Source organism: Chelmon rostratus, chromosome 5, assembly GCF_017976325.1.
Source record: "Chelmon rostratus isolate fCheRos1 chromosome 5, fCheRos1.pri, whole genome shotgun sequence".
Classification (NCBI taxonomy): Eukaryota; Metazoa; Chordata; class Actinopteri; order Chaetodontiformes; family Chaetodontidae; genus Chelmon; species Chelmon rostratus.
This window is the reverse complement of record NC_055662.1, coordinates 8,948,262-8,972,385: the sequence shown is the minus strand read 5'-3', so window position 1 is coordinate 8,972,385 and position 24,124 is coordinate 8,948,262. Positions and strand designations below refer to the sequence as shown.

Sequence of the window (24,124 nt, the reverse complement as noted above, 5' to 3'; positions counted from 1 at the left end):
AAAGAGAGCGAGAACTAAGTTCAAGGCTGTTTTTTTTTTTTTCAACTGATCTGCTTCTAAGTGATTTTACAATGTCCTCTTTATTGTTCTTTTCTTTCTTTATTTCTGCAGGACTGGTGAGTTCATCTTGCGCGTTGCTGACCCCCAGCTGTTTTCTCAACCAGAAACAATCCCAGTTCAAGCCGTGTCAATGCAGGTAACATATAATAACACAGACACTTCCTTCCACTCTCCTTTATTTAATCTGTTACTCTCAATCACACTGACACACCTTTTCAGAAAAGACTGGAGAGAAATACACTGTCTTAAAAATGCCACATAAAAATGCATCCATAAACTCTAAATTGTTGCATCATAAATGTGTTCCCCCAGCAGAAATTAGCTACAGATAGAAATATCTAATAAAGATGGCTGTTTTTCACTGTGCAGGCCAATTTAGTAACATTACAGGTTACAGAGAAGAATCGTCTGCCAAAGCACATTTGCTTCTAAATTTAGTTTATTGTGGAACAATAGACTGTCTTTGTTTGTACTCTGAGGGTAAAATGCCAAGTCGATACTTTTGTCCTTGTTGAGAGAGTTTGCATCAGTGAGAATTGACACATAGAAAGCAGCTTCCCTCCAGGATGAGATGGACCGCTGCTGCACACATGAACACTTGGAGATAAGTAGTTTAATCTTCTGTCTCTTACAACCTTATACAGTGTATTGTTTGGCTTTAAGGCCATGATGCAATGTTCTTGCATGAATTCTTCAAGTTTCTCATTTGTTCCCCTTTGTCAACTATTCTCTTGACATCTCTCAAAGCTCTTGTCTTACAAATAAGGCTTGTCGTCATATGGTGACTTCAATCGATTATTGTAAAACAAATCCAGCACAAGTACAAAACAACTAAATTCTAGTCCAGCCATTTCTAATTTTGCTGCATCATCCTAGCTGATCTACATTCCTCACTGTTCTGAGGCTCTGTCCACATGGAGTGTTGCCAGGACTGTGTTTGGCCGATGTCGGCCTGATAGCGGGCCGTGATTGGTGTCGAGCTGACCTCTGATTTTGGCACAAATATGGAAAATAATGAGGAATAAGGGATTAAAGGCTCTCTGTCTGAGATTTGTTGATGGGTTACTGTGACAGCTGTGTTACTCTGCTCTCTCTCTCTCTCTCTCTCTCTCTCTCCCTCTGTGTGTGTGTGTGTGTGTGTGTGTGTGTGTGTGTGTGTGTGTGTGTGTGTATGTGTATGTGTGTGTGTGTGTGACAGGTGGTTGATAAAGAACAGCAGAGCTGAAAAACGTGTGTAACAAATTTAAGTAATGATTTAATTAGCTTAGTGGAAAATGTTTCATTTGTCTTTTATTAGGAAAAACAAAGTCAACCATATCTGTCACTAAGCACATACTTTCCAGCCAAATATATTGTTTTAAAGGGTAGTATTGGTGGGCTGTTAATGTTTATGATTATGAATAATAGATATAAATGACAACTAACTTTACGAATATTGCAAACAGTCAGATATTTCAAGGCCCCTGTAGTGTCAAAACCCGCTTTATTGGCACATGTTACTGCTTTCTTAAGTTTGAGTCGTCCCTGAATAAATAAGCATCAGAGACGCAAACATCAGAGTGCTGCTTACATGTTATTGAGTGGAGCTGCAGCATTTCTATTGAAGGGGGGCTGCTCAATTACACCATCAGTTCATTAGCTCAGCTTTCTCAGACAATATTAGCAGAAGCCGCTGGTAAGGACAAAACCAGTAATTTATGAACATAAGCTCAGTGACAGTGTTTTGACTGACAGTTGGAAGGTCGTTTTTGTCCGCCAGCTAGTTTTTATTGCAATAAGACTCCACAGCAGTTGATTACCAGACAAACAATCCAAAAGACGTTGGGTTAACTTAAACAACCTATATTGTCGTTTAGTTATCGTATGAGGACTCCAAGATGAAATGTTGAAAGCAAACACTAAAACCACTATGCAGTTGTTCAATGTTTGAACTGCTTCACTCCATGAAAATGCAGCAACAAACATGCCACAAAGAGAAATAGACAGCCACAGAGTCTCAGGTGAATGCTCCTTTCACTCTACATCAAAGAGAACCCCAAATACTGATGTAACTTTCACTATACTTGTTGTTTGCGCCAGTGTTACAAAGAGAGATTCTCATAAATTCACTGGGTCTCTCCTTTGAAAATCTAGATTTTTTTTTTTTTTCAGTATCTGTACATTTGTATGACAGGAAGTCAAAAAAAAGAGTAGCAGGCTTGCTTTGAAAGTAACCAGCTAACATGGGAGACAGGAAAAATCTAGGAATGAGTAAATATCGATGCACACATGCTGCACAGTTCATACAGGACAGAGCTGCAAACTACACTGTGCATATATTGGCCCATAATGCAAAAGCCACAGTTGAACAGGTGGACTGTGAAGCAGGATGGCATGCAGAAAATGACCATTTACACACCGCAATCCTCCCAGTATTACTTAAGACTGAAAAAAGGACATTGTTGATGAAATCCACATCAGATCCCCAGCCAACGGGCACCTCAGATTATAATAGCCTCAGGAATGAAAGATCTGAGCTGCAGATAGCCTTTCCATCTTCTGACAGGAGCGGCTTCTTTTGGAAAAAGTTTCTCAGAGTCCAGTATCTGCTAATGGCAGTTCTACAGAGGTGGTCTCACGTGCACACAGCATGATTTTTGTTGCTTAAATCTTCAACTTTAAGTTGCAGTCTTACAGTTTCTGAGACTTTTTACTTTGCTGTGCTGATGTCTTTGGCACTCAGCTTTCTACGTTGAAGACTTTCTGCAATACCTCTGACTGGCAATGAACACTGACACGTCTTCTACCTGAATTTCTTGTTGATTAAGTTCAGAATGATGCCTATGAGTAAAAACAGGAGTGCAGAACAAATGGCATATGATGACATTTCAATGCACCATCATTTTTGACCACAAGTCCAGATGAACAGGAGTACAACAGGACATCTGCTGTACTCCTCAGTGTTGTGACAGCTTGACACAAAAACAGGAGAGGGGGGCTGCAGATAAAGACATTGTTATAAAGCAAGAGGCCCACAGGCAAACAGGGGGATGAAACCTGTACTCTGCTCGTCACATCTCTGAATACCCTTCAGTACGAACACAGCAGGAAAAACCAAACAAAATAAAGAGCAAATGAAAACAAAACAGGAAATAGCACAAAAAGCTTTTTCCATCTTCTTGAAGTGCTGCACAACCCTAAGGGCTCCATGGGTGACGACAGCTCTCTGAAAATATGAACCTCACCTCTCCCTCGCCCCTAAGGTGAGGATAAAAGGTTAGCCCTCCTACCTGAGTGTGCCTGTTTGTTTCCATCTGCCTTGGGGGAGAGATTTTGCTGGTTGCATTTAGTGAGCTAGCATGTCTTAGCACGATTTCAAAGTAACACACACACCCACTTTCAGCCCCCACCAACACATCCAAAACCTTTTGTTTTCCTCCTGCAAGTAGCAGAAGTGACAACACAGGATTTAGGTGGGCGCCCGAGAGCCCGGTCTCCTGTGTCTTGGAGATTATTCCAAAAAGATTATTCTAAAAATTTGTCACCAAACGGCCCCTAACAGAACAGAAAGGGCAAGGGTCTACGTATTACAACATGTTAACTCTGTGTTTTTAAGCTTTGCTTCAGCTCTGTGTCTAGAAGCCAGCGGTCACTTTGGTTCAAAGGCACACAGAGGGAGTGTGTGTGTATGACTTTCCACAATCTTTTTTCTCTTGTGGTGCCAGCTTGTTTCACACGTCCCCCTTTGCTTAAGCTGCTGATTTTATGGCTAAGAGCTGGAGCTCAGCCAGCAGCCGTCCCGGGCAACGAATTGGACCTGAGCCCTGCATCAGGCTGGAGCTCCCTGCCTGACAAATGGTATGATTCAGGGCCATAGCGGAGTGGCACCTCCACTGGGACAGCCCATGCATCTCTACCTGCACCTCTGTGTCTGCAAAGCCACCCTACTAACAGCTTTTGGCGCAGAGTTGTATTAAAATGAACTCCATCAATGCTGTTTTTTTGGCCACCTTTTTTTTCTGTGTCAGATATCAAACGCAGACACAGGAAATGCATATGCATGTCTTTCCTTATAATAACCGTTCATTGACTAGTTCTAAAATGCATTTTAAGCTCAAAAGATCATGTAGTGTGAGAAATTATTTGTTCATTTTGATATCCCAGAAATGATGGAAGAACTGAAAAGTACCCATTACACTTTTTCCGTTGTGTGAACCTAACAGTGTGTATATTCAAATATTCTCATACACACAGACATATACAGCAAATCATAGATGTATAAAGCAATAAATCAAAAGGGACTTTTTGTCCAGTAGTGGTCAGAAATACAAGCCTGATATCCCATTGGCAGTTGTTATGACTAACCTGATAGCAAAAAGGTGCAGGCTCTTATTAGACCTCAAACAGGGGTTGATAAGAACCCAATTGACTCAACCACACATTCTGTGTAGCTGTACTACAAAAGCAATTAGTTAAATCAGGCTAAAGGCGACATAGAGGTGTAGAGTTAGTGTTGATTCTCAGTGGGTTTGACACAACAAAGGACACATGTCAGAGTCATGAGTTTCAATTATAATATCGAAATGATCACTTAATATCCTTTTGAAAGCAAAAATGTGCGCAACTCTAAGTTCATACTGATTCTAGTTTCTCAGTGGAGGGAGGACCAAGGCCAAACTGACCTTACTTTCCAGAAATATCCACACTCTGCAATCCTCCCAAGCATAGAGGTTCAAACACAGACAGAGGCAGGCACATGGTGAGATCTGGATAAAGTCGTACGTTTGCTCACAATAGGAGACCTCCCTCTCTCACCGGTGCTCATAAAATGACTTAGTTAGTGAGATGAAGCTTTTCTCCTGCTGCAGTGAGGCTTCAGGTACGGCTTCTTAATGAGGCGCCCTGCTTAACCCCTCCCTCACCATCGTCTTCTTCATCTCTATCAGCCGCAGGACACCACAGTCCCAATGCCCCGGCCCACCACGAGAAAATTCATCATCTGACAGTTTGGGGGAAGTTGCTGTCTTCTTGCTGTCCTCTTGGCCAGCCCCTTAAAATAAAAACAAAGCACAGAAACTTTGCCTTTACTGTAAAAACAAGGTGTTGCAGCAATCTATTTGTCTGTCTGTCTGTCTAAATCTAATCTGGCTTTCCTTCTCTTCAGTCAGACTCTAATCAAAGCATCGCCTTACTCCCAGCCTCTCTTCCTCTTTTTTTTTTAAATTCTTTCTAGCCTCCAAGGGTTGTGACTCTTGCTCCTTTAACCGTGGAGGGCCGCGGCGCCCTGGCAACCATCACCAAGTCAGTCCTGCAGGTCGACGACCCGGACAACGCAGCCGATGTCCTGGTCATGGTCCTTGAACCGCCCCGCTACGGCCGGCTGACCCGTCTCCACGGCGACCGGGCGCTCAGCCGATTCAAGCTGGAGGAGCTGTCACGGGAACAGATCCAGTACATCCACAACAGCTCGGAGGGGATGGAGGACGGGGTGGTGCTACAGGTCAACGACGGCCACAGCTACAGGAATGTTCTTCTCCAAGTCCACATCAATCAGAAGGTAGGACGGACAGAGGGGGATGATGGGAGATTAATGGCTCAGGGCTGATGTTTGATATTTATATCTCAACTTCATGCTCCAAAATTAGCAGCTGTTGAGGTCTGCATTCATCCACTGACCCTGCATTGAGACTGGAAAGACTCTTTAACTCTTTTTTTTCACATTTTTACATGTAATGGCCATGGTGCACCACTGATCGATAAAGTGTGGTTCTGCAAAGGTCAAAACAGATTTCAACAACAACAAATACACTTTTAAATAAAAAAGGCTCTCTGGTGTTTAATTTAGAGTCCTTCTGCTCCTGCCTGGCTCAGTTCAAACATCTCTGCAGAGGTAAGAGACCTGAATCGAGCCTTTATTAACTTCTGGATGTTACACAACTGAGCCAAATTAATGTGTTGCACCTGAAAGCTCCAACATCTGTTCACCAACTATAGTTCTCAAGCTATCAGACAGTCAAAAAAGGTCACGTGATCTTTCTAGATCATCTTGTGAACTGAGTCAAAGTGCAGAGGTTAACAAAGAATGTGGTGACTGGAGTGAGACTACAAGCAGTCCAAAAAGAAATGACTTGTGCTGGGAAATACAATCAAATACACCCTCTGCTACTTTGTGCGATCAGTGGTGTGCATAAGGTTCAGATGTAAAAACAGTCTCAGTTGTCCAGAAATGGAAACAGATAATCTATTATGTAATCAGCAGCATCATCAGAATTTCTTTTGCATGTCCATCTATTTTAGAGTTCACTTAGTGGAAACAAGTTCTGAGCTTGTCCTCTGGCAGCAAGAAACACTTTTATGCACAGAAACATTAAATCCAAGTGAAAATACTTTTTAAATTATAATCAGTTTAAAATGGAATAACTGTCAAGCCTTATGTTTGTAAGCTCAAGGACTGATTTCTGCATCTTTCCTTTCGATGTTCAAAATTCAGCAGTTAGGAAGAGAAAGGTGTTACACCTACAAGATACAAGTGGTGAGATTCAAGGTAACTGCGTTGCCATCTCATCTGAAAGGCAGATTTTGAAAAGTTGTTTTCATTCAGAAGTGGATAATATTCACTCTCAAGAAAATAGTTTTTTTGTTTTCTTGTTTGTAGCTTGCTCCAGGGTTGACTTACATTATTCATTCTCTGACTTGCTGAAGTGACGCTGTCTAAACATTTTTGACATCCTCTGTATTCCTCTAAACTCCTTTAATTGCCTCTACTTAAGCATTCATCACACTGATTCTGCTTGGCGTGTCCACACAGTGCGCTCTGTTGACGTTATCCCTGAAAATAGTTTGCTGGAGGCGCAGACTAATCCTCACATATTTTAGCACTGTTGCAGAAAGAGCAGGTCAGGCTTTTAAATGGCAGCCGTTATCCCTCCTCTGTCATCGCTTCTGGTGAAGTTTTTATGACGAGGATGCAACCGTCTGACCAAACGGGGGAGGGGCAGGGGGGTTTGGCTTTAGACAGATTTGGCAGCTCACTCTGTTACCAAGCATTAGCACAAGCACATAAACCCACAAATACACACACACACACACACACACACACACACACACACACACACACACACACACACACACAAGCAGAACAGGAGACAAGGTGAGACCTGCTTCAAATATTGAAGATGTCTAGACAGACAAGCATGTGTGTTTGTGTATTTCAGTTTTGGACCTTCAGAGTCACTTTGGAAAGTGATGTTGTTTGGTTGGGTTCTTGTTGAGATGTGGTTGTGATGATTAAGGATGGGTAAAGGGACTGTGGGAATATGTTGTGCCAGTGAGTATAGAAAGTATAGAAATTCATTTGTGTGTGTGTCATTGTTATGTGTATTACTCATGTTGTGGGGCCATAAATCGGTTTAGACATTGTGGGGACTCCACTTTCTTCCTAATGCAAGTATTTTTTACAGAAAAACGACTGTGTATGTGTATGTGTATGCGCACGCGTGTGTGTTTGTGCATGTGTCTCCTGTAGGAATTAATCTTTTATGTGCTCCTCTCACCACTCTGTCAATCTCCCACTGTGGAGGATCACATTGTCTACACACAACTGTGATACAAATGGTGACACACACAAATACATGTACATATACACAGGCACAGACACAGGCACACACACACACTCACAAAGCTGGCAGACTGATTTACATACACACATGAATATACTAAGAGAAATTTTTCCAATTTTTGCACCAGCTCAGATACGACACCTCATTTTAAATGAAAGCAGAGTGTGAATGAATTACTTTGTGGCCTCAGCGTTGTGCCAGATTCCACTTAGACCCATAAACTGAATAAAAGCTTTTTGATGATGATGTTTATTACCTTTTATGCCCTAAAACAGGGGTCCTCATCTAGATTTTCTCATCTCACAATTTTCTTTAGCACACACTATGGGGGCTGATCATCCAAATAAAGATAATGAAAATAAAGTTAATTAAACCATTTTTCTTCTTTTTCATTTTTTTTGACTGAGAAGGTTGGTTGTTATTATAAGTCACACAGGGCTGACGACTCTCCCACGTTGACTGCAAGACTCACGCGCTTGACAGCCTGCTTTTCACACGCTCTCATGCCACACATCCATTTTCTCATGTAGTGAAACAGAAATTTGTAACTGGTAATGGAGCGAAAGGAGGGCGCTTAGTTTGAAGTGAGATTCAGTGTTGGAGTAGGCCTTCTGTAACACTAGCCACCACAGGGCTCCGGGTCATACAAATCATGTCAAGTTAATAATCAGACCAGCATGCCTGCCGCCTTCAGACATCATAGCTTGAATCATGAGACCAAAACTAACCAGGGTATCTGTGGATCGTCCCAATGAATTACATCCATGATTTGCATGGGCACACTAACTAAGCAAACTATGACTGGAAATCGCAAGAAAGTTTCAGAGTGAGGAGACACAGAGCGTCCTGTAACCATAGTAACTCACGATCACTCCTGCCTGCCTGTGTGGTGCTGGAGGAAAGGGAGAGATGCTGTGCCGCTGCCAGAAGACTTGAAGCTTTTCACTGCATGCAAAAATGGACGTGTGGTGTGAGAGCTCGTGGAAGGTGTCGGTTGCATGATTCTCATGGTCGGTGCGTGAGAGTTGGCAGCCCTGATTTTTCCTTCTCACATTTTATGAATTTAGTATTATTTTGTGGGCGAGACGGGAAGCTTTGGTGGGCCTGATGTGGCCCCCAGGCCACCAGTTAATGATCACTGCCCTGTGAGTATTGCCAATAACAAATCCTCTAAAATTTTTGTTGAAAGTTGAAACATACTGAAGCTTTTAGGTTTTTAAGGTTTCATCAGCAAATTACAATCAAGTTGTTATTGTGGCTATAGGCGACTATGGCGAGAGCAGTGACTGTAAAATCTGGCTTTGAAAATTAGATCTGGCATGGAAAAAGGAAACAGTGTCACTGGAAAAAGTTTTATTGGCACTCAAAAATGATTTCATTTTATTTTGAAACTTGTGCCATCTTTTTATGGTAAACATGGTTAATCTTGAGTATTTGAGTCCAGTTAACACTCCTCAAAATATACAAAACAAATTGTTTTCTGTTCTTACAGAAGAGTTTTTTACTTTGGCCACACTCTTTACAGTTGAGTTAAGGATTAATAATTAAATGAATAAGATACATGGTGTTGGTGATCCAATGTTTGTTTGTTTTTTTTACCTTCAAATCAGTCCATGTCAGTTCTCCGGTCTTTATTCTTGTTTGTCTAAAGTCTACAAAAAACTGTACAAAAACACAGATGTGTTGGGATTTACGCACAGTTTTAAGAAGTTATTCCAAAGATGTTTCTATCTCCCCGCTTTCTCTCTCGTCAGAAGAGTAACTTCACTTGGGTTAACTAGGAAAAGAAACCTAGAAATGATACCAAGCAACAACCCACCTCATTTTGTGCCAGTTACACTTTTGACCTGGCAGCAGAGAAACTTTTCAGTGATGTTTTCTCAGTTTTTCTGCTCACAGTCACTGCAGTTTAGATTTGGAGGGCAGCTGTGTTTGTCTGGCTGCATGCAGATAGTCTGCTTCAGGCTCAACTCCTCTGCTAAATCAATACAATCCCACACACACATACACACACATACGCACACATACATACAAGTATCCATTTACTGTGAAATGTCCTGATGCTGCACTCTGTCATGCATTAGATAGAGCAGGATGGACAGCATGATGGAAAGCTGAGAGATTGCCCTTGATTTATGTGAGAGGCTTTTGGACGAGTCCCAGCAGCGCCAGTGTCCCCACTTAATCCTTGTTGCATCTCGCTTGATCTACACAGGTAGATCATCATAGAGTAGAGATCCCTCAGAGGCAGAAGAGGAAGAGGAAAGGCATCATCTCATTATGATGACGTGCAGTTAAAGGAACTGCACAAGGCAAGACTACAGTGTGAAAATATACCAATATTCTCAGATGCGTTTTCAAGGAGAAGGCATCCTGGTATCAGATATGGACAATTTACAACAGGAAGTGGCACATTCAAAGTTACAATTGAAATCCAAAAGTGCCTTCTACATGGCAGCAAGAGAGAATTCCACCTTAAGAAGCTTTACTTGCCAAAATCATATTTCCATTCTCTTGTGTTTTCTTAGCTTTCTTTCATATATTGCTTCACAGAGCAGCTGTGTGTGGTAAACACGAACATGCTGTGTGCAGTTTACTGACGTTGCCTCACAGGATTTCTGGATTTTCAAGTTCAAATTGATGTTCAAACCTCCAGCTGCTATGAGGAGCTGCAAATGCACTGGGTTATCAAATGTAGCTGTTAGACTGTAGGCATCCTGCTGAGGACACTGCAAAATCATAGAACACAAAACTGTGAAGAGTGGCATGGAAAAGAGCAGCGCAAGAATAGAACCACAAAGAAAAGAAAATAGAAATAAGATCAAAGGTGATAAAACCCAAGATCTACTTCAAGAACCTCAATGAAGACTTCATGAACCCTGACTGCTTCCTCAAAGCTCAAAAGTAAAACCCGGAGTGATTACTGGCTCCACCTGGATTTGAACAAACCAGAGCCAATGAATCCTTAGTTTTCAGAGCGTGGCACTCTCAGTGGCATTCTTTGTACTTCCAAGCCCACCATCCAGGCTGTTGATGCCAGGCTGTGCCGGGGACAATAGCCTTCCTGAAAGCTGGATCACTGAACTCTGAAGTAGGAGTCTAATCAGGCCCATAATGACCCCCTGATGGATGGACTTTCTCTCTACTGAGCCTGAGCCCTGAGCTGAGCTGGAGCTTGGCTGAATAGGAAGCAGGACCCTTGGCTTTCAATTACTGTCTCGGGGAGAACACTTTGAGCCTCTAAAAAACCCTCGGGCTCTTCTGTTCCCCAGCAGAAATGGAAGGGAATTAGATATTTTTTTCTGATCAGCCGTCCGGCTTTGGAAGGCTAATAGCTCAGCTCTGTTGTCAAGCCGAAGATGGAGGCTGAGTGCTTTGAGTTCAGCCCTTCCCCCGCAGAGCACTTGTCGTCATCGTTGTAAAGAATTTGTTTTGACTTTTTTAATGATACTCCACATCCGGAGCCAGTGATTACATTTTAGATTGCCCTGATTTGTTTCTGGCACCGCATGTTACACAGCCCCAATGTTTACTTTTGCTACACGCCATCTCATTTTGGACACCATGTCTCATTGGGGTGAAATTAGAATTTGTTGCCGATAAGGATTCAGTCTCCATTCTGTGACTTTCACTTACTGTTTGACAAGTCCATCAGCTCGTCCTATTCATCCCAGTGGAATTATGGAAATATGAGAGATGACAATGTCATTCTCATTACAACAGCATGACCATCACAGCCGGCAGCAAGCCGATGTTTTATGGATGACGACAACTCCATCTCTGCAAAGTCATTTTCTTTTTTGTGGACTGCAGCCAAAAGCTCTAAGTCCAGCATCAATTCTGTTTACAGTCCGTCTCAGACGTGCTGCCTCAAAGCCCTTTGAAGATTTCTGATTATGCACTTTTCATGCATTTGTTCCCAAAGTACTGCGGCTAAGGAAAGAGTTATGTTGTTAGGTGTTTTTCCCAAAATATGCAGTATTTTGTCCAACATTAAGGTGTGAAAAAATGATTTTCTTCGGCATTGGCTAATGCCCCTCACTTATTCCATCCAACATCCCATCACCCCCTGCCCATATTTAGCCCTGCACTAAAGATACACTGAAAATAATGACGGAAAGAAAAAATTATATTTTTTATTGAGTCTTGGGGCTTTAATTTCCTAAAAGTTGGTTGGCGCAAATGCAGTCCGTAGCATAAGTCTTGTGAAAAGTTACAGATAAATCCTCAAGCCCTTAAGGAGAATCTAAAGTTAAAGGGTAATCATGCCATTTTCCAACCTGGACCCTATTTTTTTTTTTTTTTTTTTTACATATTTTGAGCTCTAAGAAACTAATATGTACAAAACGTTTTGGATATTTGTCCAGTACATGACCTTGAAATGGTCTTCAATGGCTGCAATGAAAATCATATGCCCATACATCCACTAAAAGTGCTTGTTTATGCCACTGACAGGATCAGGTTCTTTTCTTTTTGTTAAAGAGTAACTAAACCTTAAAAACACCAAAATCACAAAATAACACAAACAAGCTAACAGATGGAGGCAGTGGTAGGCCAACAACTCGTGTTCTGCAAGATAAAATTGCTATTTTTAGTAGTTAGAGAAGTCTGGTGGCTTTGAAAAGAACGATATAATGGCTTCAGTCCCCCATGGGAGAGGGCTTTCTGAAAAGATCTGTCTGTAGACATTCATTCCATAATGTTTTCAGACACTTAGAATAACAATCTGAGTCTGTCAGTGGCAAAAACAAACACTTTTAGCTGCTTCCAAGGATAATTGTGCAGCCATTGAGCCCATTTCACGGCAGCTGCCTGAGGCAATCTACTGTACCAATTTCAAAACTTTTTTTTACCTATTAGTCATTTATTTCATTTAGACCCCAAAATATGTAAAAATAGGGCATTGATTTAACATTACCCTTTAAGTATTTAGAGTGTCAGGTCTCAATTAAGTCACTCAAGGTTCAATGAAGTCCAAATCTCAAACCTTCAACCTTGTATCTCGTCAACCTGAAATTACATTAAGGAAATTCAGTTTCTTGATTTCCCAGAGGTCAAACAGCAGAGAAATTTCCATGAGCATTTCATTTGATTATGTGTGAGTCTGAGGGAGATTAGATTGTCCATCTAATGGGGCAAAACAAATCTTCCTTGGAAAAAAACTCAAGAAATTCAAGAAACAAAATTAGATAATTACCAAATTGGGGTCAAAGTGTCAGAAAAAGTTAGAGGTCAGGGGAAAACAAGAGTATTGGTAAACTTGTAAATCCTTAAAGGTTCCTCTTCCTCTTTTACTTTGTTGAGTGTGCTGTATGTGTGTATGAGTGTCCTTGAGAGACCTTGGTGGTCATCAGGAGAGGCTGATAATCTCGGGGATGATTTGGTCCTCTGAGTTAAAAGCCTGTCATGCTGACTTATGTGTTTTCTCTTCCTGAGCAATCGGCTGCTCGCCTGTTATTCTTGCCTGCTACACTGAAATAGTTTGATTTGGATCAGCCGAGCGGCAGGAAGAAGAGCCACAGATGGTCTGCAGGTTGTTATCTGCAAACACAGACAGCCTCACATGCACACACACTCATTCTCACACACCTGTGCACTCTCGTAATCTATTACCCCCTACTGCCACAGTGTTTATGCCATTACACTGATCTCCTGCAGTAAATGGTAAAGTGTGTGTGTGCGCGTGTGTGCGTGTGTGTGTGTGAAGATTTGTATTACTTGTGGGGACATAAATCTGTCTACACAATCACATTGTGGGGACCTGCCTTCCTCATGGGGAGAAAATGCAAGTCTAACATAAATCACTAAATGTTTGGGTAAAGACTTGGGTTAAGGTTTAGAATAAGGTTAAGCTCAGGGTTAGAGTTTGGCAAGTAGTAGTACACTGTGTGTGTGTGTTCAGATGAAAAGACTGACCTGGTGTGAATATTTATGAAAGCTTCGGAACTGCTTTTTAATAAAACACCTTTTATAAAGGATTTATTAATAGCTAAGAAGTCATTTATGCTTTATAACTCAGAGTCCATTAACGAGTTGCCACATTATTAGAAAACCTTTTGGCCAGAGTTTTTTCTCTCCGCTTCATTGCATATTTATAATTTATTGTCATAAATGTTTGGCACTTGTGGGTTTTTTTATTTTTTAAGCCATCAAGTCTACATTAATTTGTTATTGTTTATGTCTTTCTTATGGTCTAGACGCACTGCAAACCTCCCCCATTGACTGAGCGATCCAGCAGTTCACTGTGGGTGATCTTGTCCATAAATTGAATAGATAAAAAGATAAAGCAAATGTTCTACTGGACTCCTGAGAAGTGCTGAAATTTAGGTCCAAGAACCTGCCCCCATAGCAGGGGGAGAACAGTGGAAAGGTGGGCAGAACCTGTTAAGTTCCTGTTGTGGAAATGGTCTATAATATTATTTTTTTCGAGTATAGTTTCGTGAAAAAAAGCATCCAGTGTGGAATTATGTCCACATTCTTGTGAGTTAATTATGACTTGGCTTTCAGTGCATGTGAAGAGTGTTGGTAAAATAGGAATGTCATTTTTTTCATTGATTTTCTTACTGCCAGGAGTTGCCCAGACGATATTTGTCAACATAAACAGTTTTTTATCTAAATGATCTCTGACAACTAGATGACCTTAGATCATTTAACGTCATCTAGATGTAAATCCAGGGGTTCTGTTTGCAGAATAAATAGCAGGTTGGTTTTTAGATGCCCAAGAAGCATGCTTGCCATACCTGCCTTTATTTAGACAGCAGGGTGACATGGTGAGTAAGAGGTCTAGCTTCAAAACCTCCCTGACAGCAGGCTTCTTCCCTGCTGAAATGTCCTCGAGCGACACTGAATCATCCACCAGCTCTGTGTGCTCCCTGGAGCTGGCCCTGCTCTTTGTTCTTTGCTTTGGAGGCAGGGCCAGCAAAACGATGAGTTACTCTGCTGCAGATCAATGCGGCATCACAAAAATAAGTCTCATTCCAAAGTTGCGCTGGCAGTTCTTCGACAGAGAAAGTACAGATTGAGTGGTTTGTGATATTTTACTTCTGATTGGGTTCTGACTGGGCCTAGCGCTCAGGTGACACTGTTGCTGATTGACAGAGCTTTACCACAGGCTCCTGGGACTGACAAACCTGAGGTTACAGTAGATGTGGCATAAAACAAGCTCCACAAACTGTGAAAACACAAAGTGAAAGTGGCATCAGGCTGCACCTGAGGAACAAACAGAGTCTGCTTATATTTCTCTTCATACATCAGTGCCTACACCACAGGGATTTCACATGACATTCCTCAGTTTGGATCGTACTCAGCATATTTCTCAGTTTACTGTTTTTGAAAGTATGCAGAGAACTCTCACTCAACCTCCATGGCTGTAATGGCTGAAACAGATTTTTTTGGCAGATTTTGTGTCACATGGGATGATAGGTTGGAAGAGAAAAAGAGCTGGATAGCAGGCATGAGCACTGACAGGTGAAGTAGTGGAAAAGCAGTGCAGAAAAACACCCAGCAATTAGCTCTGGTCCCAAAGCTGGCAAACAAAAAACAACGGTGCTCATTGGTCATAGATGTTATCAGATGTTATTTGTTTTTTTCAGGCTGCTGACTCTCCTCTCGTGCTGTCTGTGCCGATGACCTGGGTAAAGGAAGGAGGCATGGTACGACTGGATAAAAAATACCTTCAGGCGAATTACAAGGGAGTCAGCTCTGATGACATCATCTACACCATCGCCGCCTCAGATGGACAACCTAAATATGGTACAAACGCTCACTCACTTGTCATGCAAATGAAAGACATTCGCTTCAAAGCAGGCTCTTTAAGACTTCAAAGATCTGGAAGAAAGCCAGGCGAACTGTACTAGATGATCTGGCAGAGGGTGGGTGGAAATGGGCCGCATATGTATTGCTGGACTAATGAGGGAATGGGATGGAGGTGAGGAGATGGGCAGGGAGGCTCAGGTGAGGTGGATGGTGGGACAGGATAATGGAAGGGCAGGAGAGAGTTGCTGGATCTGCAACGACAGGAGAGTTAAAGACATGATAAGAGAAGCAGAGCAGGGAATGTGAAAACATGACTAATAACTGGGTGGAGTTGTGACAGAAACACAGTCTTACAGATCCTGCCACGGATATGGGCCAAGCTAGAAGCCTGTAACATCTTACCCTAACCTGAAGTAAATCAACCCCTAACACACCCATGTCTAATCTTAACCTAAACACAACCATTGTCTAAGTGTCTAAGCTCTATCTTGTCACAACCACTTTTTATCTTTCATCTAAACCTTCTATTGTGGCGGGATAATCACAGCATTTCTGCCCCTAATTCTGGTAGGATATGATCTGGGGATTTCCAGGCATTATAGTAATTGTATGATAACTGAGAGAAACAGTTAATCACCTCCATCTTCTCTGTCCAGGTGAGGTGGTGCTGGTGTCCATGCCGGCTGACGGCCCAGCAGAAGGCTGGCGTCCCTCGCTAACCGACGACCGAGGCTTCACACGTACAACTTCCTTCACTCAGCAGGACGTCAACGATGGCACCGTCTGGTACCGACACTTTGGTGCGGGGACCAACAGCGATTCCTTTCAGTTCCAGGTCGGTGCGGATACTCATGCGGATGTGAATCAGCCATTCTTGTCAGTCATCTGTCCCACTGGTGTCTGGTTTATTGAATATGCTTAAATTCCAAACAGGATAGCTGTCTACAGCAGCGGCTTTACACATACTTTAATGCTTGGAGTCTAGTTTTTTCTGACCCTTTCAGTAGCTACATTAGTTGTGTAGAAAACTGGAATACTCTTTTACTTTCCTGAAACTTGTACTTGTAGAGGTGATCTCAGTGAAGAGCAGAGAAGAAACACCACAGAAATGAGCACCAACCATCAAAAACAGAAGTAAATCATGATACCCGATTTTAAAAAACCCTCAATTTAAAGGGAGTTAAAGTTTACTTGTTGAATTGCATTTTTCTAATTATGCCATGTAACATGTTTCATGGCAAAAATCTTGGAGTAAGTTTTGAAACTCAAAATGAAAGTGCCAGATAAAAGATCAGTTCACCTACAGTGGAAGTGGTTAAAAAAATGGTTGGGATACACTAACAGGATGAACACAAAACGAGGTTGCTTTTCACTTACTGCTGAGTGTGTCGTATTACTACCGTATGTATAAATAATTTCAAAAAGCCGATAAAAGAAAACAAATACGCTGTGAGACGAGGAAACCTCAGGGGGCCGATAAGAACGTCTCTCCCTGAAAGAAAAAGGAGGAGATGGTGACAGAGACGCATGTTGCTGTCCTTGTTGTTTTTTCTCTCGTGCCCTCATCCTGTCTCTGGAGTGTTCTTTGAAGTTCACGCTCTTACTCATTTTCCCATGTTCCTTTGAGTTTACCTCTTCTCTCTCCTCCAGTCTTCAACTTTTCCAACATCTCTCCCTCTGGCTTGATTTATTTCTTTCCCCCTCCTCTTCCCCTTATGTATCTCTGCCTTCTCTCTCTTCATTTCACCTCTATCTGCCGCTCCTGTTTCGTCTGTCATTTTTCATCTAACCATGGAATTGTGTGGGTATAGATCTATAAAACTGTGCAGTTTAAAGCAGTGTGTAAAAAAAAAAAAAATCTTCGTCTTTGTTTTTTATTTGAGTAATTACTGTCTGTTCATCTCTCAGCTGTTTTAACATTTTTTTTGTGTATTAATGCAGACGCTATTTGGCATGTGTCTCCTTTTTGTCTTCGCTCATTTATTTCCCTTCCAACTCTTCTTCAAGCGTGTTCACTATGGACTTCTTCTGCCTCAGTCCAAACCTTGGCACCAAACTTCCTGTGTGACTCAGCGGCTCTCAAAATCAACCCACAGAGACTTATCTTGATTAGCGTTAATGGCACCAAATTACTTGCAAATTGGCTCCAAATCCGATACAATCCCAGTAAAACCGATGCAGCATTCATCACTCTGCGGCTGGAGCGCTTTGGTGACAGCCTCTGCTTCACTCTGCTTCCATTAGAAAAACAAAAGAGGCAGCCAAAAGCTTGTAGCTACATCTAATCATCTCTCTCCCTCTGTCGCGCCCCCTACATTTTGGCTCCATCCATCAGCGCAAATGTGTTTCAATTACACAGCGCTGGATTCAAATTAAATTCTCAAGTGTCTCATCATTTTGATGGGAAGTGGGAAAGCAGAGGCAAGTGAAAGTGAAACCCATCACAAACTGAACCGCTGGAAGCGTTTGTGCCGTTTGTCAGAGGTGGCGATTAAACTTGACAGTTTGTCAGGGTGGTATTACTGTCCTGCGCTGGGTTTTATCCAAGTGTGTGGTGCCTTGTTAGAATGGCTTGTTTTGAAATTCACTCGACTGAGCGGAAGCAGGCACAGCACTCTATATGTACAGTTTGTCATGCGCCAACATGTGATTTTGGAAATCAAAGCCATGTTCGAAGCGAGGTGGTGCAATTTTTTTAAAAATTGTCCTTTCAAAGATGTTTTTCCTCACACTTGGTATGTTTCTATCATGTGGCTCAAGTAAAGAAACCAGACACTTGTGCTAGAAATGTATCTTGTTAATTAAAAAGATGAATAGATTATTACTATACCTGTAGAATAGGACAAAGGACGCTCTGGTGGTTTAAGAGTGTTATGTAGGCCTCAAAAATCATTTTAAAAAAGGATGAAAAGAAGAATAAAGAACAATAAAGTTTTGCACCTAAGGCCGGTTAGAACCTGTTGATTACTGCGTCCACTTCAGAAACAGAATGAGCTTGGAGACTAAAGGTGGGTAAAATTGATGTTACATAATATTTGCTACACTGACCAGAAGATCTCTGAAATAATATCTCCTGGTAAAGTTCTTACTGCTCACGTTGTAGCAAAAGGTCGCTTATTGCACATCTAGGCAACACAGAGCAACATTATCTATAATTTGGGGCCGTGTTCGTGTTCGCCTGATGAATGTATTTAGCCCTGCGTTTGGTGTCTACCACATCCTGAGAAAAATATTTGGCCATTTTGCAGCTAAATGCTGCACTTTCTTCACCAGCTGGTCTCTAACTTTGTCTGTGAGTTTGGTGCTGGCAGGTAATGTACAGTGGGTTTATCAGAGCTTGTTTGCTGAAACAGCTGCCTGTTGTCACTGGAAATGGGGCTAATGTGAGTGCTTGGACTTAACTGTACAGTAAATGTGCTGTTAGACGTTAAATAGCAGCTAAAAGTTGCAAAATGCCTTTAATATTAGAGGTAGTCATTGAAGATTCAAGATGATAATTAGTGGAGATTTAAGAAATGCATAGGCCTATTATGGTTTCTAAATATAATACCACCTTTGCCCCTGACAGTGTATGTAGCTCACTGGACCCAACACATTGTAAAGGAAATGCAGCCAAATAACATGCACAAAATAGTGAGTCGGTTTTTAAAGCTGCACTGTAAAACAAACAGTGATCACAGAAGCAGCCTCGTTTACTAGCTTCATGGTGCTTTAGGTTGTACTTCACCTCCAGTGGCTGCTGTATGTGTGACATCAGAGCTTCATTTGGGAGTAGACATGGGAATCTGTGATTTTCATTGATAAAGCAGGTGTGTTTTTACATAACGTCTTGTCTTGTGTAGTTTTCAAGTAAGATTGATTATTTTTCAAATTATGTAACACAGAAGACATAGCATGTATGTTGAACGGAATCAGCTGAATAATCAATAATTTGCCGCTGCAACACCGCCTTCAATAAATCCAGCTGACTCAGCACTGACTCTCATGGCAACACATTACTTGTGATTGGTGGCGCTGACTCCAGGCTTCATGCTGGTTTTACATTACTTCTGACTGACAGAGCTGACAGCAAGTTCCTGAGCTTTATTTCCCTCAAATGCCACTGAGGTTACAGGTACAAGCAGCAGCAGCAGAATAACTAAGTGGTGACAACAAATAGCTTTTACAATGAACAGGCGAGGCCGCTGCAGTGAGGCTCCCCAGTTCATCTTCGGACTCCACCATAACAGACAGTTATATTTTTGTGGCTTATTATCTATTCATCCACTTGCGTAAGTTTTGTTTTGTGAGTTGCATAAAGGGACTACAACTAGCATTTCCTGGTACAACCCTGTGTTGTAAAATGTTAAATAAATGAACCTTGTACCTTGTTATGTATATCAGGGGACGCATGTTGTGGAGCACTCCAGTGACACAGCTAGATATAAAAGGTGAAACAAAAAACGGTTAATTGAAGTAGTGTGGGTGGAAAGGAGCAGAGCCAGAAATTCAAGTGTAGCTTCATTCCAGACAGGAAGACAGAGGGGATTAGACTGATCCACCAGCTTCTTCTCCATCACTTATCAGCAATTCCACTCGACATAATCTTAAATTCCAATTGAAATCATCAGCTGTATTATGAGCAAGCAAAATAGAGAGGTCAAAGGTCAGAGCCTCAGCACTGTGCTGAGAAGAGAGGGCAAAAGAGGGCAAACTCTTTCTGCTGGGGGAGGTGGATTTCTTGTTCTGTAGGTGGGAGTCTAGTACTACCACAACCAGTGAACCAGCGGAGGAATGTCACTGCTGACACCAGATTTACAAACTTCAGTATACTGAGAGATTTTCCTGCTGCTTAAACAGCATTATGATAAGGGCTTGACTGTAACGGACGTTTATTTATATGTAAAAGTCCCACACTGCAGCATTAGGTCACTGCTGAAAGCAAGACGGAACATTCACTGAGTACTGATAGACAGCTGATTAGTGTAGTTAACTCTGACATTCATCGTGTAACATTTATTGAAATGCCGTACATATATTTTTACTTGCATTACATACAGAATCTTAAAACCTATAGTTTGACTGCATCACAAAAAATATATAAATAAAAGGAACAGTTTTAGTGACAGAGGGTGTTTGGAAAAGAGGAAAAAAAGATCATTATTTTCAATTTGCTTCATAGAAAGATCAGAACATCAGCATGAGGTGTATGTTCTCTCCTGGTTCAGAGACAGCGGCTTCACAAAGCACTGTGAGGCTCCCTCTGTGTCCCTTAATGTAATTCACATTTTGAAGAGGAGTTTTATGGATTTTAGAAAGTCAGTTCAAAATAGTCAGTGTGTTGTTGCTTTAGTAAGAGTAATAACTGCCCCAACACTGGACACAGATCAGTGCCTAAACATATTCAGCTGAGCAATGAGATCATTACACTGAATTTTACTGAAACTGGCATCTCCTCTATTTATATTCTTGTGTTGTAGACAGTGATGTATGGGAGGGAGCTGCGGTGGAGCCTGATGCCAGGTTCACTTGCTGTTGTCACAGTTTGATTGTAGTGTGTTTTCATTACATCTGTTGTATCTTACTTCTGGTGATTCTCAAGAGCCCGTCACCAGGTCTGTCACTCAGACACGTGTAATGCACAAGCCAGTTTTCAGTGGAAATACAGACATTGAGATTTCAAACTTCAAGATAAGAAGAGAAGTTTAGAGTGTGCAGAGTGCAGTAAGGGAGTAAAGCTATGTCTAAGTGTGTTCAGTGAGTTTTTGAAAAAGTTTTCGATCTGTGATCTAAGATTGTGTGTCTTCTTGTGTCTGCAGGTTTCCACAGAGGCAGCCCCACTCATACAGAGCGATGCCAAGACCTTCACCATAGGAGTCCTGCCTCAGATCCCAGGTTTCCCCCAGCTGGCCCCTGACTGTGACCTACAGATCACGGTGAGGGATACAGTTTTCTGCCTCTGGCCGATTTCCCTTCACACCTCCCACAGTATAACTCACTATCCCACCATGCTGGCCAAATATATGAATATATAAGATAAATATCTGGATGAATAATAAAAGATGAAGTATCAAAAAATAACAACTGCAACGGTCAAAGTCTATAATTAAAAGCTAAAGGCTTGGAAGGGGCCAGCAAAGTTCAAAAAATTAATATACTGTAATAGTTGTTAAAACATATACAATTTGTGCATAGGAACCCCATACAGTAACTTTACTACAGTAAATCCTAGTGCATCACATTTTTAAAGCGTGTGTATTTGCAGCGTGGAGCAGATAAACTGTGTGGTTAGTTTTCAGTTTTGTTGTGCATGTTGATCCCTGTCACCGTCACATGGGGACATCACATCAGATCTGGAGGATATAGTTGTGTAGTTGCTCTTGTGCTACCTCTGTTCTCACCTCAGCATGCGTGTTTGTGTGTGCGTGTGTGCGTGCGTGCGTGCGTGCGTGCGTGCGTGCGTGCGTGCATGCGTGCGTGCGTGCGTGTCTGTGTGTGTGTGCAGGCTCTGGAGGATCGGGTGACAGAGATAACGCCTTCAGCTCTGTCCTTCATTGACTCTGAGACTCCCAGTGAAAGGCTCATCTACAACATCACTAAAGCCCTACCGCCAGGACAAGGTCAGCCATACACACACACACACACACACACACACACACACACACTGATCTTTCCCACCTAATTACCACATAATGTGGAAAAGATAAAAGGATTCAAATCTATGGTCTGTTGGTGGGCAGGAGCATTTCAATGAGATTCAGTGAGCGAGCTTCTGAACTTGTCATTAATTCTCGACTGAAGCAGAGCTGAAGAAGTTGAAATGTTAAGATAAACTGTTCCTCATTAATTATCACTTAAGTACCCATGAGCAAGGCAGTGTGACCCATAGTCTGCTGCGATGGAGCTGCTCAATGATCTTAAGTTTTTCTTAACAGCTTCCTGGTTTCAAAATGGAAAACTTATTGCTAAAAATTGTTCTACATCTCCATAATTTTCTGTGGATGAATAAAAATAATTGTTAGAAAGATAGTGATGATTTTAAATTCTTGTATGGGCAATTCGGGTGAGCTTTACTCTTGCTCAAGGGTTTATCTTTTCCCGGCTGTGAATACGAGGTAGTGCCATTAGCTCTCTCCAAAGTTATTTAATTACTGTCTTTCAGTCTGGACTTTTACGAGAATGAGTGTTGATTTCCTTTTTTGCTGAATTTAATGTGCCGTTCAGAGCTGGAGCCATTAATTTCAGCATTGGACCATCTGACAGACTGGTGTATCATTTTCAGCTCGCCGTATAATGAAAGAAAAAAAACGATTTACAATGGGTCATATTCATCAACTAATGGACTGATAAATTTGTGTGGAAATCATTTTGAACAGAGCCAATGAGGAGGAGGACAGATTCAGATTAGGCAGCAGCATTTGTCATGAACCTTTTATTGAGTGAAATTAGATTTGAACCTTGCCATCTAGTCTCTGTTATATTTGCTCTGAGCTCAACATTATTGTTGGTACATGTTGATTTTAAGTTTGTAATCTTTTGGCTTCGCCCCCAAGAAAAAGTGCTTAGATATTCGAAAAGTTCAGTAATGTTACTGATAAAGCGTTACACTCTTTGCACTCACATACTGACATATTTCATGTCAGCGGTGTGCTGTGCCTCTTCAGGGTGTACAGCTATCATATTTCCCATTAGTGATGCCTGTTGACGCAATCGTATCCCAAAATCAGCACACCCTGATTACTGTACCTTCACTTCTTCTGTTGGTGGGGTCTGTCCAATGTGTGCTACACGTATCAAATATTAGCCTCTTCCTCCGAGAGCGAGAGTGTTTGTGCCCCCAGTTCAGCTCCGCCTCTGAGAGACAATTCTCAATCTAAGACTCCAGCCGAGGGCAGGTGCAGGATAAATGTTTCACGTGAATTTCTCCCTGCGCCGCTTCTCCTCAGGCGCGATTGAGCATCAGGACAGACCGTACACACCGGTGAAACATTTCACTCAGGCTGATGTCAATAACGGCAAGATCATCTACAGACCGCCACAGGCCCCTTCACACCTGCAGGAGCTCTACCAGTACTCCTTTATTGGTGAGATATACACATGCACACACTCACAAACCAAGTCCTAACTTAAGTGTGATTACACTGATGATGTGATTAATTCAAGTACTTGCACACACACACAGGCACACACACACACACATACACAGCTCCTGTAAATACGCTGATGATTTAATGAGACTGGCCACTTGGTCGGCTTGGCCATTACTGTATATGAGAACATGTGAGATCATCCAATGTTGGCCAAAAATCAGCGTTTTACCTGGTTAAAAAAAAAGAGAGAAATGAATTGCGCTTGTTTAGTTTTCTTTGGATTGGTTAAAATGCCTGATGATGTAGACCACATATGTCAAAGTCAAGGCCCGCGGGCCGGATGCGGCCCGCAAATGATTTATATGCGGCCCCCGGATGATATTTGATTAGTATTAGACTGGCCGCAGCCGCCTGCTGGAGTTTTGCACGCACCAATACTACATTCCCCACAATGCAACGGTAGCCAGCGAACTCACCGCAGAGTGGCAAACGGGCCTCGGCTTCATTATTCATCAGCAGCCAGAACAGATGTTAACTTTCAGTTACACACTCCCCAAAAAGGAAAGTATTGTTTTGTCTGTGTCCTATAGATTTTTGTATTTTAATTTATTTTATTTATTTAGATTTATTTTTCAGTTGAAC

At 41.9% G+C, this 24,124-nt stretch overlaps 1 protein-coding gene across 1 annotated transcript in view; it reads left to right on the top strand.

Moving 5' to 3' along the window:
* The window catches only part of fras1 (Fraser extracellular matrix complex subunit 1), a 226,243-nt gene that overhangs the window by 151,710 nt on the left and 50,409 nt on the right, over window positions 1-24,124 (top strand). The window contains exons 27-33 of the mRNA XM_041936965.1: window positions 112-196; window positions 5,273-5,596; window positions 15,251-15,410; window positions 16,070-16,248; window positions 21,212-21,328; window positions 21,898-22,012; window positions 23,339-23,476. Of these exons, the coding sequence (XP_041792899.1) occupies window positions 112-196; window positions 5,273-5,596; window positions 15,251-15,410; window positions 16,070-16,248; window positions 21,212-21,328; window positions 21,898-22,012; window positions 23,339-23,476 (1,118 nt within the window). The remainder of the gene's footprint in view (window positions 1-111; window positions 197-5,272; window positions 5,597-15,250; window positions 15,411-16,069; window positions 16,249-21,211; window positions 21,329-21,897; window positions 22,013-23,338; window positions 23,477-24,124) is intronic.